Genomic DNA, 16,598 nt, shown 5'->3' with positions numbered 1-16,598 from the left:
AAAATAGGTGGGTGCATAATTTGAACAAACTTAGTTAGGGGCCATCATATGCTGCTACATAACAAATATCAAGAGTCTGGGCCATGTGAATTGAGAAAAGAAGATTTCCCTAAATAAGACTATAGGAAACTGGTGACCCTCCCCCTCACCCCCTTAAATGAGTTCTGCAAAGAAATTATTTCTTTGAACAATTTTGAAAAGGAACCATCCAAGGTACATCCCAATTAATATTCATTTTAATTGGCAAGGCGGTTTAGAAGGAGACGTCCTTTGAAACAATTGTTGACAAATGCCAGCCAGACTGACGCCCAATGAATGGATGGACGCCGGACAGTGGGCAATGAATAAAGCTCACCCTGGGCACTACATGCTAAGGTGAGCTTAAAAGTCATTTTACATGCAAATTGTATAATTGAGTAAAATTGGAATTGACGTTATTATTCTTAAAAGCCAAATAACAATGAAACGTCTCGTCCATGTGAATATTTGAAGAGTAGTTTTCCGGAATAATCGTAAAACAATCATATGACAAAGAATGTTCACAAACTGGACCTTAGGTTGAAAACTTTTTATTTATTTTTATTTTCAAGCTTTATCTTTAATTAAAAAGTTACATGTATAATACTGTTTTCTATTGAATTAATGTCAATGTGATTATAAAGATTTTTTTAATAAATACCCCTTTTTTGTTTATGCAGGACAAAGTCCGGTAGGCAATGCCAAGTCCACATGTGGGGGATATGGTAGGGTTAAGGAGGTGACACTGTCCAGTTGTGATGTTCCATCTATAACAGGGCTGGGGATCACACGTTTGGGTTTCGTCTATGTGTGGACAGATGATGCCTCCACCATGGGGCAAAGCGAGGACCTCTCTGGTGCGATACCTTTGACCTGAAATATGGAATATTCCTGTTACAGTAAAACAGGTCTGGGGATCACACATTCTGGTCTCATCTATGTGGGGACATATGATGCCTCCACCATGGGGCAGAGCAAGAACCTCTCTGGTGTGATACCTTTGACCTGAAATATGGAATATTCCAGTTACAGTGTAACACAGCTCATTGGGATCACACGATTTGGTCTCGCCTTAGCGGGGACAGATGATGCGAAAATTTGACCAATAATTCTGAAATCATACTGTCTATGTAAAAGGGTATACATGTATTTACAGAATAGTATACATGGTCGTGGTATACAACTTGTAAGTACCTTAGTCATTGTTCATTTTACTGTTAATATGGTTTATATTAGATTAAAACCTGTGTGACACAATAAATGTAAAACGTGCTGATTATTAACCACGAAATTGTCCTTTTTTGTATAAGCACAAAATTTCAAGCCCATGAATATAAATGATTTCACAGTAGATCTAAGTCTCTAATAGATATCTCCCTTGTGGTACACCCTTAAAAGTATTTGAATAAAAGATAGCTTAAAATAGGGCAAATAAAGTTACAAGAAATTAGGTGCAACATTTGGATATATTGGTTTCAATATTAAATAAAGAGACACCCTAGGGTGCAATGCTGCTGAGCTATAGGCGAGAAAGTGTTGGCGGAACCAATTTCAGTAACAAATATCCTGTTTTTTCAGACAGAATACATTGGAGCCTCATGTCACTTTCTAAATGTCACTGCACTTACAGCAAGATAACTGTTATTTGCTTATAGCAGGCTAACATACACCTGTTAAAGGGACTGTACACCAGATTGGCACCAAAAAAAGTTGATTTTAGTAACGAATCTCTGGACAATTATCTAATAGAATGTGTTACGCTTTGATATCATAGTTGTAAAAAAAAGTACCAAAATGTAAAAAACATTTTTTGTCAGAGACCAGGTTCCAACCTGTGTCGCCAAAATTGTCTTGGTAATATCACGTGACTTACACCAATTAGCCAATCACGCATAAGGAATGAATTCTACCTGGTAGACATACCCAGTAATCTTTTTTAATGGAAAAATACAAAATAACTGCTAAACTTAATTAAATTGTAAACTATGTGGTACTTCAGTTAGTAAGTTTTAATGCACTGTACACATCGATGCCAAGTTTATGTCAGTTTTCAACAATTTTTTGTTTCTCACTATTTTATCATACAGAGTACAGCCCTTTTAAATGCTACCTATAAACCATGAGTGACAAATTTGCCCCGCACAAGCCTTATATACTGAACCTAAATCATGTGCATGGAAAATCGTGAACAAGAACAATATTCCCGCTAACAAGAACCGGTTTCTAGCGCAAACAACTATAATTAGAAACAATTAAGAACTGCGAATAATTTCATATTGTTTCCTTTCAGGCTTACCTGAGAATATGCACCAAGATGACCCTTGCATGAAAAAGATAAAAAGTTGCGTTTCATCAAAACAAAATTTATATGTTTTTTTCTTCACATTTTCCGAATGGGGCCAAACTTTAATCCCAAATTGCAGAAAAACACAAACACAATATTGCAGAAAGCAATTATGAATTAAATAATGGTATCAGCACAGAATGGGGCATAATTGAACACACCCTTAAAGATGCACTGATACCTGACTACCGGTACTCCTAAATAAGATGTACCACAATTAATTCAATTGTTTTAACTACCAAAAAGGATGATTAAATATCGAAAACAATGGTTCTTTTAAAGGATACCATGTCTAATTTGAAAGAAAGATGCAGAAAACATGGTATTTCTACCTTATGAGACGATAGTTGATCACTGTAAATGTTTTAGGACTCACCAGTCATTTAATATTAGTGCATTTTCTGCTATTAAATACATGGTTACAATCTTGTTATCAGTCATTAATATTTTTCATAAATGCATTTTGTAGTAAGTAGTTAAAGGTTTATCAATCAAAATTTATGTTTGTTATTCATGATTGTGTATGTTTTGATTTTGAATATGAGTGTAACTTTAACCTTAAACCCTTCGACAAGGGCCCATAAAAGATTTTTAAAAAAATCATACAATATGCTCATTTATAAGATGGCCCTTGTTAGAATGTATATGTTTAACTATGTTTTTTTCAAATCCATTATATACATTTCCCTTTCACTGCCACTGACCTTTCAGATTTTCTATTTAGACTGCAAAATATTCATATTTGCTTTAGAGACCACAATGATATTACAATAAATATCAATCTCGTTAGAAATATTTACATAGAAAAAAAATGCCTAAATATGGTAAACCAAGCATACAATAATTCCCTGACAGTTCTGATGAGCATAAAAACAGTAGTAATATAGTGTAAGGCCTAAAAAAAAAGGTTTGGTTAGGGTTACATCCTTTTCAAATATAGGTAGGGTTTTTTTTTCTTTTAATTGGGGTTTATATAAGAATGTCATTTTCAACATTGGAGAATGGTGTTAAAGTCATCTTTTTTATAAAGAATTCAAGGTTTTAAACTACAAATTAAAAAGCAATAAAGAAAAAAAAAAAAATGTTTTTCATTTTTTTTTTCAAACTTACTATAAAAACGGTAGGGTCAGCGCCTTTTTTGTAGGTAGGGTCGGGTTACCCGAACCAAACATATTTTTTTTAGGCCTTAGGATTTGACAAGAACGAATGTGACTGCAGGATCATTGTTCATTCATAGGATGGGAAAATGACTGGCAATTTTCTGCAATAATATCATAAAGAATGCAAATTCCTTTCACATTTATCAGGCAAAATATAGCAAACTTATATTTTATTATATCAATTTGATAAAAATACTTGGATATTAATTGTGAAAATTTGTAATTGAGAAAGAGAAAAAAATGCAAACTATGCATATTCCCTAATGCAATAGTTGTTACGTGCAACCATATTATCATGAAGACCATATCCTAGCAATGGCTTAGCAAGACCTCATTTCATGTGGATTCATTATTGTGGTAGGGGTGCAAGCCACCCCTGGAAACTTTTGAAAACAATGGCGCAAATTGGTGAATTCTGTGTGTTTTGTGGGTCTTTATATAGTATTGAAAATTGGACAGTTTTAGAATCATATATCAACAAATAAACCCTTAACTCGGCAGATGGCTGATTGTTTTGGCTGAATCACGCGGGGTCAGCTGTGTACTCAAGTATAGGCAGCTCTGCGTCTGCCTAGCTACAAACACTACTTATGGTGGCTGATTTCTGCCATTTTTGTTTTTGCGGCAAATCAGTATATGGATTCATATTCATGCATTGTGGAAGGTAAGAATGTGCCAAGTGGCGAAATGAAAATGTGCCAAGTGGCGGAATGAAAATGTGCCAAGTGGCGGAATGAAAATGTGTCAAGTGGCAGAATGAAAATGTGACAAATGGTGGTATGAAAATGTTCCAAGTGGTGGTGTGAAAATGTGCCAAGTGGCGGAATGAAAATGTGCCAAGTGGTGGAATGAAAATGTGTCAAGTGGTGGAATGAAAATGTGTCAAGTGGCAGAATGAAAATGTGACAAATGGTGGTATGAAAATGTTCCAAGTGGTGGTGTGAAAATGTGCCAAGTGGCGGAATGAAAATGTGCCAAGTGGCAGAATGAAAATGTGACAAATGGTGGTATGAAAATGTTCCAAGTGGTGGTGTGAAAATGTGCCAAGTGGTGGTATGAAAATGTGTCAAGTGGTGGTATGAAAATGTGCCAAATTGTGGTATTAAAATGTGCCAAGTGGTGGTATGAAAATGTGCCAAGTGGTGGTATGAAAATGTGACAAATGGTGGTATGAAAATGTTCCAAGTGGTGGTGTGAAAATGTGCCAAGTGGTGGTATGAAAATGTGCCAAGTGGTGGTATGAAAATGTGCCAAGTGGTGGTATGAAAATGTGCCAAGTGGTGGTATGAAAAAGTGCCTAGTGGCAGAACAAAAAATGTGCCATGTGGCAGGGTAAAAATGTTCCTAGTGGCGGAACGAAAATGCGCCATGTGGCAGGGTGAAGATGTGCAAAGTGGCGGAACGAAAATGTGCTAAGTGGCTGACAGAAAGGCGCCAAGTGGCACAGCAAAAATGCTCCATTAGTTGTGGGGTGAAATGGCGTTGCATTATTATTGCACATTTTGCCCGCCATATTGGCGACGTGCCTGGGAAAATAACTGGCAATTTCCAAATAGCTTAGATATTAATTTAACAACGTATAGCAAACATATTTATCATAATATCAGTTTGAATAAATACACAGACATTAACTTTGACAATTTGTTATAAAAACAGAGAAAATACAAACTCTGCACATACATCATGCAACAAATGATTTGTATAACAGCTATATCATCATGAAATTCATTTCCTAGCAAGAAACCTTAGAAAGTATGGTGTCTGATTTCTGCCATTTCTTGTTTTCAGGGCAAATTGTATCACTGTTTTTTCATGCATAATGTTCATGCATAATGAGACAAAAATGAGGCAAATTATGTGGTACATTATTATAATGTTTTTTTGTCACACCAGTTGGCAATTTTGGCTACGCATTTTATTTTTCCGAAATGAGAAAAAAACAATAATGGCAGAAATTACCCACTTTACTTTTACTCTTTTTTTAAATTGTCAAAACACGGTCAATCGTTGAGAGTGCGACTATAAGCTTCATGTGAATATCTTCATAAATTGAGTCAAGGTTTAGGTAAATGTATTTGATGACGATGCCTAATGATATCAAAGCTAATAAATTGGTTTAAACTTATTTATTCTAGCTTAAAGCTAATATGATTCCCTTTCCAGTCTGTTTTCCATGTAGAAACCAGCACTAGTGGCCAGAAGAACATACCCCTAGTGAACCTCAAACCCACAACCTCAAATGTGAACCCTGACTAAAGTTATTCAGTTTCAACCATTCTTCTATTTTTAGTAACAATGACCTTGACCTTGACCCTAGGGACATCAAACACAATCCCATGACAGGTCTCCAGAAACACTTCCTTAATACCAAGTTTGGTCAAGATATGTCTACCCTTACCCTTATTCAGTTTCAACTATTAAGTTTAATACCTGTGCCCTGGTTGGTACGTTTGCGCCTCATGTAGAGTTCACAGTCCGTGACCTTGCACTCGGACCATGTTGACCACTTTGAGACGGCACAGTCAAGGTCACAAAGGGCACGACATGTCTGTGAGGTCAGGGGTCGTCGCTCCTCACAATGGTTGTCAGGCACTGGCCTCTCCTTTCCAGCATCTGGAAAAGAGATATAGTGAGCTAGTTTATCAACATGATGAATAATACATCAAGGTATTGCTCTACAGAACTGTTGGTTGTTCCTACCGCTTTCTTGAATACCTAAAATGTCTTACTTTCCAAGATACTTGAACGAAAAAATCCTTATCATTAACATCTAGGCAAATGAGAATTGTGTTTAGTCTTTTAAACCTTGTACTACTTTTGTCATTTAACAAAACATACAAAATGGGGAACTGCTGGTTGAGAGGCAGAGAGCTATACAATGGGACCAACAACTAAGACTTTTTATCATATGGCTGACAAAAAAACCTTATCCTATCATTGACACAATTTACTATCCTTCTGTATACATATGGCTGGCCGCCCCTTGCGACCCCTACTACATCTCTGGCACATAGAATGGTCATCCCCCCAACATTGCCTCTTGTCTGTAGCCTGGTCCTTGTTCCCCCATCTGACCTGTAGCCTGTTCATCCTCCTACTGAAAACCTCTTTCCCTTACATCTTACCAGTAGCCTCATCATTTCCACCAGCACCTCATCCCACCAACTTTTGGCATGTAGCCTAGTTATGCCCCAGTCTATATCCCCCCCCCCCCCCAATCATTTCTTCCATTACCTCATCCCACCCAGTTCTGGCCTGTAGCCATGCATTCCCTCAGTCAATAACACTAGCCCCTCACCCACCTCTCCAGCTTCACCTTGTCTTCCCCCCAACCACCACACTTACTTTCTGTACCCAGACTCTACAAATGTGAACTGCAATACCACCAGTGTGTCATCGGCCAATGATAATTGAATAACCGAACAGCATGCTCGAGACCACAGTCACTACTTACCGTACTCTTGTACACATATGGCCCGCCGGGTCTGTAGCCCGACTGTACAACTGTAGCTGCCGTCTGGTACCCGGCATTCACTCCAGCCCGTCATACGCCAATGAGTCCTGTATATAAACATAAAAACTGTTATTACAATATCTCCGTTAATCCAGGGACACAGCTGCTCTAAGCACTCAAGTTGCTTATTTGTTTCTATGGAATTATAGGTTGACAACAATGACAATAATTAAAGCAGAATATAATTGAAAGAACAAGAAGTATTTATATAATGTTTTCATTTTACTAGTTTTTTTCATTCTGCATTTTTTTTTCAATTATTAACCAGTTCACAAAAGTCTAATGCGCCAATAAAAGTCCAAGAAATTCACCGACCAATTTTGTAGGCCACAATTCTAGCCTCTTACAATAATGTGTTATTTAATTTCGTGCTTACTTAGAACTGAACATAATGGCAGAAGTAAATACAATTATTTGAAGGATAAGCAGGGATGTTGAGAGGTGGGATAAAAACCAATTTCAGAAGAAAGTTCCCTGTTATGGACCTCAGGAGGCTCTTAAAAATCTAATAAAAAAATGTCTAGGTCGAATTGCCAAGATAAATAATGCCGGATTTTTTCGCGATTTTTTTTTCAATATTCCTATTTAGTTTAGTTATAATGTTCAGGTACTGTACGCAAGTTTAAGGCAGCTAAATCCACATGATTCTGACCAAAAAAATCAGCCAAAGTTGCAGTATGAGTACTTGACTATATGAGCCTAACCGTGACTGTCCAGTTTTCAGTACTAAATAAAGCACCTCAGAACACCCAGAATGCACCAGATTGCACCATGGTCTTCAAAAAAGTTCAAGTTCCCGAACCCCCCTTGCATAATTATGAATCCACATGAATAGTGGGCTAGCTTAATGCCCCTGACGTTTCTTATGTTACATATTTAGGTTTAGGTATAATATTTGTTAAAGTTTTTTTATTAATGTTTTATATAATAAAATTTGAATTGCAAATAATAAATAATAATTTAAAAATATTTAAAACCCACGTAAAAAAAAAAACAATTGACAGTACTTAAATATTTTTCACAGGCTGAAAAACTTCCAAACTCGATTATCAATTGTAGGAAAAGTTTAATCTGTGACAATATGATTAGTTTCTTGATATGGTTGTAAAATTAGGGTCAAAAGTGAACTTAAATTTAATAGAAATGTATGAGATAATCAATTAAGCTGCAGAGAAAAAAAAAAAATGAAATATACTTGTATTCATCCTATCATAATGTGAACATACGGAGAAGAAAAAAGAAGAAATAAAACAATTTATAATATGCTATCTGGTCACTGTCCTTCTCAAAGAAGTGTGTTAAATGCACATTTAATCCGCATTAAATGCAGCAGTTACTTGGCACCGTATTTTAAGCATATTTTTTCTTACAGAGTGCACTAATAACTAGAAAAAAATGCACTTTTTGTGACTGAAGTGCATTATAACTGTGTTAAAAGTGCATTTTTTTCTGCATTAAAAGTGCATTTTTTCTGCATTAAAAGCGCATTTTTTCTAAAGCGCATTTTTACTGCATTAAAAGCGCACTTTTACTGCATCAAAAGCACATTTTTATCTGCATTAAAAGCACATTTTTTTCTGCGTTAAAAGTGTGTTATAATTGCATTTATAGGGATTTTTCAGTGAAGTAAAATTGATTATTCACTGTTTCAAACAGTGAAAATATAACTTTGATATTTTTCACTGTTTTGAAATCTTAGCCTGCTCCCAGTTCCATATTAAAGGGACTGTACACCAGATTGGCACCAAAATAAATAAATTCTGTAATGAATCTCAGGTCAATTATTTAATAAAATGTTTTACTCTTTGATATCATAATTGTAAAAAAATACCAAAATGTAAAAAAAAAATCGAGTCGGAGACCGGGTTCGAACCGGTGTAGCCAAAATTGCGGTCCAGTGTTGTATCCACTGTGCTACAAAGGCTTACCCTAAATGGTTGGAATATTTAAGTTAGATGCATCTTTAAGCATTTGTACGTAGCTTACCCTGGACACTGAAAATCATGCATACAATTGACAGCACGGCTATGACCATACCTCAATGATTTTATTAGGAAAAAAAACAGACGAGATAAAAAAAATCATAAATGGATCAGTAAGGAACTTGCTTGTTCTGATTCATATATTTCAGGCAATTGTTTGAAATAAATAATGTTACATCAAAAGATCTTCATTTATCATCAACACTAAAGAAACGAAACAACAAGAAAAGATATAAATCTGACATTATTCTATTAATGGCCTTGTTTATTTCACCCCCCAAAAAAACAAAACATGGTTTTCCACTCTAAAAAACAGGGCAATCTATTATGAATGGTCTGTTCAATTAAAAAAAAAATGTTCTTGATAATATCATCAGGTCAAAATGCAATAATTCCCACAATGCATCTATTACAATTAAGAGCGCAGTGGAGCCAGCTGACGTCTAAAAAAACTCAGTTCAATAAGTGAGAAATACGAGGCATTGCCTGACAAATAATAAAGCTGGAGTTATGGGTCTTGCAAAACATATTTGTCTCTGGAAACATGTGTACTTTTTATTTGAATATTCTGGAAGTGAGATATCAGTCTTGCAAAACATATTTTATTTATTTATCTCGTAACAAACATATGTACTTTTTGGAAGAATTTGGAGTTATGGCAAAGGTTGTATCGTTGGCGTTTCATTGATGATGTTCATTGTTTGTACAGAGTCAAGTCATTGTAATATTAAGAAAAATAATGATATAAGATAAAAGAATAAATTCTTCTCTTTTCTTCAAAAGATAAGAACAAAAAAGCAACACAAACAGATATTTATGTTCATCGTTTTTTCTCTTTAAATCACAGACTAACTTGACAATTACTAAAGGCATGTTTATGGCCCTGCCACACATACATGTTAATATCACTGGTAACAAGTGTATTAAGTTTCATGTGGATATCAGTATAACATTTTGAGTCATGGACAAGCCAAAAGTTGTTGGATGATTATTAAATCAGACTCAAAGCTACAAGGCTATGACAATAACACAATTTTTCTTTAAAAACAACAACATCACTAAAACAAAAACAAAAATGCAAATCAAGAACAAGCTAGCTTGTCAGAAGAAGAAAAAATTAAAATAAATGTTTAACGAGATTAACAATAACAAAGCTCAACTGTGTTATAAAAAAACAGTCAGAAAAAAAATCAAAACCAAAAAAATCAACAATGTTTTGAGAAAATGAAAACTACCTCAGGTATTCAACAAATAAAATCAATGTTTCTTATAAAAAATAATAATCCTAAAATAAGATGTGTCAGCTTTCAGTGGCAGAAATCATTGGTAATAAATTATGTCAAGGGCCTTAAGTATAGAGTGTGGCGAAAGCCATTGGTAATCAAAATTTCTCAGTCGAGATATTTGTACCGCCAATAAGCATAATGCTGCCAAGTTTTGTAAAGATTAGTGAAGAAATGATTCAATTAGGAATTGAAATTGAAGACTGACCCAGCAGACAACTAGGCCTGACAACTTCATCCCTAAATGTTTTCCATGCTATACATGTAACTCAAAAGTTAACAATATGTATACAACTGAAATAATCATCAAATAAATTTGGATATGTCAAAGGTAAACTGTTTCACAACATCTTACATGGGTTTTATTCCATCATCTGATCCTATCATGCTGTAAGAAATAAGAGTAAGTCTGGTGAGTAAATAAAGAATTTTTCAAAATATACATTTGACCTCCTCGACACCAACCAAAACTGTGTAACTGTACTATTGTATCAAGAGTTTATTAGTCTACCCACATAAAGGCAACTTCGGGGAAATCGTCTATAATAAATTATTACAGTAATGCATTATTATCAAAAAAAATAGATCACAATTGATAAACTATAAATATACTATAAAATGTAACTATTTTTTCATAATGACCCGATACTTAAAGGCTGTCATCAGCCTTCCGATGGATGCGTAGCTGTCTTATACACAAGTTTGCGACTGAATCCACATGATTCTGACAAAAAAAAAATCAACCAAAGTTGCAATATGCATACTATGACTACATGATCCTAAAATTGTCTGTTTTTCAGCACTAAATAAAGCACCTCAGAACCCCCAGAATGCACCAGATTTCACCAGGGTTTTCAAAATTTTCAGAGGGGGCATGCCCTCGGACCTACCTAGCACGTTTATGAATCCACATGAATAGAGAGCTAGCTACGCCTCTGGCCATGACAGGAAAATTTATAACTTCCTCGAAAATATTTCATTCAAAATTTAATTAAGGATATGTGAATGATTATGTTTAAAGAGCAAAAAAATCTTCTGTGAATAAAGGCTTATTTCTGGATATGCTCAGAACTCCAAAACTGTTAATGGAACTGACAAATTTCACAGGTTTTACTGCAAGAGGGTTGCTGCTCAATATGGAAATAGAAGGCATTTACAACAGTCTTGCGATTAGCCCTAAAATTCGCATTTATTCTTGTAATTGAAATTTAACAGACAAGATCGAAAGTGCAGAGAAACCAAGTGACAATTTCTGTCCTCCTCAATATGTCAGTGAACGTGAAAATATGTGTGACTGACAAAATAACAGTGAAAAAATGTTCCACCCGAGGTGTTGTAAACAAAAGACGAATTACAGAATGCATCTGCATAGCCTGGTATTTCTACTTGCTTTTTGCCCATTAGTATGAATTATTTTATGTAAATACTAATCGCAATCTTGTCTTTGTTTTTTTCGTTTTGCATTAACATTGAATAAATATCAAAACTCTAACAGGGCCATTGGACTAAACGACCTTCTTTAAATGTAATGTTAATACCAGAAATCCTGTCAAAGAAATTCATAGCCTGTCTTTTAACTGCATCCATCAAATTAACAGTTTCAAAGAATAACTCATTAATGCGCAGTAGGGTATTACAAACACCCTCTTAATGTCCTCATAATCAAATTTGCGGAAGTCAATTTGTTCCATTTTCATGAAAGGTAAATTATTTATAATGAAAACTTGATAATGGCCCGATGGTTCAGAACTTTGTTAAAGTTAACAACGTAATTAATGACATCGTTGTTAACTTTAAAAGGTGAAATATTTTATAACATGATCATAGTTTTAAATAAAACATGTGCAGCTGAAACAGGGGCCATATTCTATAAGCATATTTAGTGAATATTTTCAACTCATTGAGAAATTCGTAATTTTTGACAACGATTATTTAAAATACCCAATACTTATCATCAGATCTATTCATATGCAGTCATTGTTTAGATCATTTTCTGGCTTATTTTCATATTTTTTGTTTACAAAGATTGTTCTTTTTCCTATAATTCAAAAAAGAAAAAAAGGCAATTTTTCACTAAGTTGAGGTCCCTGGAGGTGTCTCGAACATTATTAGAAATACTGCAGATTACAAATGTGTCCATCTTAATTGCAGAATAATAAAGTTTTGAAAGTTAACAATGATGACATTAAAAACGTTGTTAACTTAAGCAGAGTTCTAAAAAATCTGGCCAGGAAGTGTTAAAGACTGCTGAAACATCTTTGACAATGGTGCGATTGGTTCAGAACTTTGTTAAAGTTAACAATGGGATTAACAACATCGTTGTTAACATGTAAAGGCAAAACATTTTATGATGTTTTAATATGTTTAATTAAAACCAGTACAGCTAAATCAGTTATCTGAAATCTTGTTAGTAATTCGCGTCTCAGTTCAAAACATATATTTTTCTATTAAATACTAAACAACAGTTACTGGTAGTTTAGTATTTAATGCCATAACCCTCCATGGTCGATCAAAAAATACCCCAGAATTTTCATTCAGTTTCCCTGCTGAGGATGAATATCCCCGGAATTAAAAAAAAAACTAACACATTAAATAATATATTTTTTGTGTAATAGGGAACAAATGCTTTGTACAATACTTAAGTGTCTGTGTATAGGACGCACCCATATATAAGACATAGGCAAAAAATACAAGAAAAAAGTTGATGCATAGCATCAAGTCGGCGCAATGAAATTAGAAGAAAAACGTGCATGCAGATAACCAAAAATGGTTATTATTTCAATGATAATATTTTGTTTTATGTTGGGTGTACATATGCTCGAAGGACATTATGGTTAATAATATTGTTACAATAGTTCCAGGGCTCATCCTACCAGGCGACTTAGGCGATTAAGTCGCCCTGCCCGCGGCAACTTCGCTATTTTCTAAGATCAAAGCGAAGTCAACTTCGCCGACTTTTTCAAAGATCAAAAAGTCGATATCGCTAAGAACTAATGCTTGTCAAAACAGAGCGACTCCGCCTTCCGCCTGTCAGCTCGATTGACAAACAGCCAATCGTGTTAAACCTAGTAAATATGCTCCTTTGACTTCGACCAATGAGAACGCTTGTTTTATTCAATCGAGGCACGTGTTTGCACCATTGACTTTGTGTACATGCGCTACGTCATCGATGTAATAAAATTGTAAGGGATTAATATTTACACTTGCCGATGTTTGTAAAAGTCAATTTGGGCCAATTAGGATTTATACTTTATGACAATAGCGGTTTAAATGATGTGCACTGATGACAAATGAACTTAATTGGGTGTGATTACTGCGAAGTTAGCGAGAAGGGCAAGTGCGAATCACAGTTCCAGGTTTGTTGTTTTTTTTTATTTCAGAAATGTTTCCATTATTTTTTCTTCGATCGGTTCACATCAATATTCTATATATGAGATATTTTGCATTCTGTTTAATAGTAATCATGCTTTCTACGTGGCTTCTGCGGGATTCCCCAGGCCTGAAACGTAAAGCTGACGATATTGATAGCGATGACATGATCGACAGTTCAAATAAGAAATCATTCAAAAAGTTAAATTATCAAAATAATTTCAGTTGGTACAAACAAGATGCAGATAAAAAATGGCACTGCGAAGTTTGTAGATGTGCTAAGTTGGACAACGCCTAAGCCCTTGGACATGACCAACCAGCAAAAACAACCAATCATCAGAGACATGGCTTGTGTAAGTATTTATTAAAACAATAGAAGCATTGCTTAGTCCGCAGATAAATCAATTCAAAGTGGTATTAATTTTAAGGTGTCTGGTTTTATATATTTTAAAACATGTTGTAATATATGCCCAAATTATTTTAAATGACAGCTGAAAGTGATGAGATACTGTGTAAATATTTTTAAAGAAATATGTGTATTTTCAGCAAAATATTTTTCAGCAAATCAGCACAAGGCCGCCTTGGAGAGACAGTTCTGCGTTCCCAGGAACCCATGAGGAAAATCGTACTGGCCAAACTGTCCAAGGATGACAAGCTTGACCCCAAGCTCCTTAAGAATGCCTACCTGGAGCTCCCCAAGGAGGAATTTCAGTACCACCTCCAGCTTGCCAGGGCCATAGGTACTGATCTTGGCCATCTCATGAATGGGCACTCACCCTCTTACACATCAAACAAGAGTGTAACTGAGTTACAAGATGCCATCATGTATCATGTATTTAAATTCTGATATATATGTATGTGTGCATGATAGGTTAACCGTTTGCATGTAATAAAATGTTTGAAACTTGACTTCTTTTTAAAGGTATATACAACAAATTAATTCCAACTAAAAACAACCAGTATGACTATTTTAAAAACAATTTAAACACCTATTTAAATGCATAGAAAAGTTGTCCAGGACACACCAGAACCCACCATTTGACAATTAAAATCTCAAAATTTTCCGACCTACAGGAGGGGGAACCCCCCTCCCGCACCCTCCCCCATTCTCACTTCTCCCTAAAATTTTGGTCTAGGATGAGCCCTGAGTTCAAGCCCGGAATTAAAGATATTCTGTTTTTTTCCCCAAGCTAATCCTCCGGTTAAAACTAAATTATAACAAAAATATTAGGGATGCAAACGAATATTCGAATATTCGAATATTCGATCGAATGTTTGGTATTCAAATGTCAAAATCAGTATTCGAATATTTGAATTTTTTTATAAATAAAAAATAAACCTATTTGCTACCACTGTCATGTTGTGTATAATTTTCGTTTCTCTTGTTTTTACAACGAATCTTCCCTAGTGTCGGAGGCGTATTTTTTAAATATACATACGTTTCTTCGGATGAAATAGAGTCAATGGTCTAATACATAGATTTCAAAAGCATGAAATTCACCTTTTATTTGTACCGGCATGTTATGTGAATTCCTTGCTTCATATTTTGTATAAGTTTTTGTAACACATTTCACTCATTATGAGTGTATAGAACGGGGATAAAAATACTATACATCAAAGGGGAATTATCTGGAGTTCATTCCTTCGAATGACATTTTCGAAACAAACAATTAGGCTCAAGATTAATTTTTCAAAACTCGGCATTTTTGCTGTCACCAAGGGAGATTACTGCGTAGGAGGTTTACAAACATAAAGGATATTTTAATAGTACCGTGTAACCTTCATCTATTTGATATCAATCGGAACACCTCGGCCCGTATCTTTCTCGGAGATGGCCGAGTTGTTATGATTGAGTTGGTAATTAAAATCAAAATTTTCAAAATGATAAGCAGGGCTGTTATTATTTAGGTTTCATTATCAATTAAAGTGTAAAGTTTTATAAAACAAACTAAACTTCATATTTTATCATGCAATGTGGAAACTATTGAAAGCATTGTTCTGCAGTTTATGAACTAGCAGTTTATGAACTAGTCCCTAAGTTGGAATATTTCTAAAGTAATATCAAATATAGTCGGCGCCCTTCTAGGTGCTGACTAATAAGTGAAAAAAAACCTTAAAACTTCTTATAGCATAGATACATGCAGGACACAGTGAAAATTGTCAAATCAGAAAGCCATGATGTTTGTTTACAGTCCCGATTTTTTTATGGATCATGAAAACAGCAATGGTTATTGTAAATATGCAATATCAAATACGAACATGTTAACACCTTCAACAAAGTATTAAAGAACGTGGCAAATTGCAAAAAAAAACCTATCATCAAAACCGTATTTTCTTCTTAGGAATTCTAGGGGAAAAAGGTGTGTTCTTTACACAGACATTACATTACAATTTCTAACAACATAATAAAACTCAAGACAATGCTTTTCCTTAAAACGAAATGCTACGGTAGTTTAAATAAAATGCTATTAAAAGCAGAACATGGAAATTAATGCCTTCCAGAAATATGGCATGTTTAAGATATTGACGCGATTTTTAGACGCATTAAAATCCCCTGGGCTTCTGTCAAACCTTAGATTTCTGAATATATCTAAAAATATCGTACTAATGAATAATTAATGAGGTGAAATCTAACCCCTTGATTGGTTGCACTGGACACGCCTAATGCCGTACAGAAATGTCCGAGAAGTTACGGATGCAATCTCGATACAATGAGGTCATGCATGGCTTCCAACTGGTTTAAGCAGGACATTAAATATTTTCTCAAATTTGCTATTAACTCTTCACAAAGAAGATAATTTCCTTTATAGAATATCTGCGCATGCGCGCAGGTAGTCTTAAGACCGCAAAATCTGAAGAACTACTTCTTTTCATGTCGTTTTAACCCATTTTTTTGTCTCAATGCGCTCTATGTTTACCGGAATGACG

General features: G+C 34.8%; 1 protein-coding gene and 1 long non-coding RNA gene across 3 annotated transcripts in view; one reads left to right on the top strand and one right to left on the bottom strand.

Moving 5' to 3' along the window:
• LOC128234439 (thrombospondin type-1 domain-containing protein 7A-like) overlaps nucleotides 1-16,598 on the bottom strand; it is a 117,187-nt gene that overhangs the window by 57,715 nt on the left and 42,874 nt on the right. The window contains exons 7-10 of the mRNA XM_052948686.1: nucleotides 10,657-10,689; nucleotides 6,977-7,083; nucleotides 5,953-6,135; nucleotides 680-891 (exon numbers count right to left, since the gene is read on the bottom strand). Coding sequence (XP_052804646.1) covers nucleotides 680-891; nucleotides 5,953-6,135; nucleotides 6,977-7,083; nucleotides 10,657-10,689 — 535 coding nt within the window. The remainder of the gene's footprint in view (nucleotides 1-679; nucleotides 892-5,952; nucleotides 6,136-6,976; nucleotides 7,084-10,656; nucleotides 10,690-16,598) is intronic.
• On the top strand, nucleotides 13,227-14,355 carry LOC128236199 (uncharacterized). 2 transcript variants are annotated; one of them, XR_008261286.1, is made up of 3 exons: nucleotides 13,227-13,657; nucleotides 13,896-14,023; nucleotides 14,217-14,355. It is a non-coding gene; the product is annotated as an uncharacterized LOC128236199 (long non-coding RNA). The 2 variants fall into 2 exon arrangements; XR_008261285.1 differs by having other exon boundaries at nucleotides 14,232-14,352.

The sequence above is a fragment of the Mya arenaria genome, chromosome 5, assembly GCF_026914265.1.
Source record: "Mya arenaria isolate MELC-2E11 chromosome 5, ASM2691426v1".
In the NCBI taxonomy this organism is placed as follows: Eukaryota; Metazoa; Mollusca; class Bivalvia; order Myida; family Myidae; genus Mya; species Mya arenaria.
This window is presented reverse-complemented; position numbering and strand designations above follow the sequence as displayed.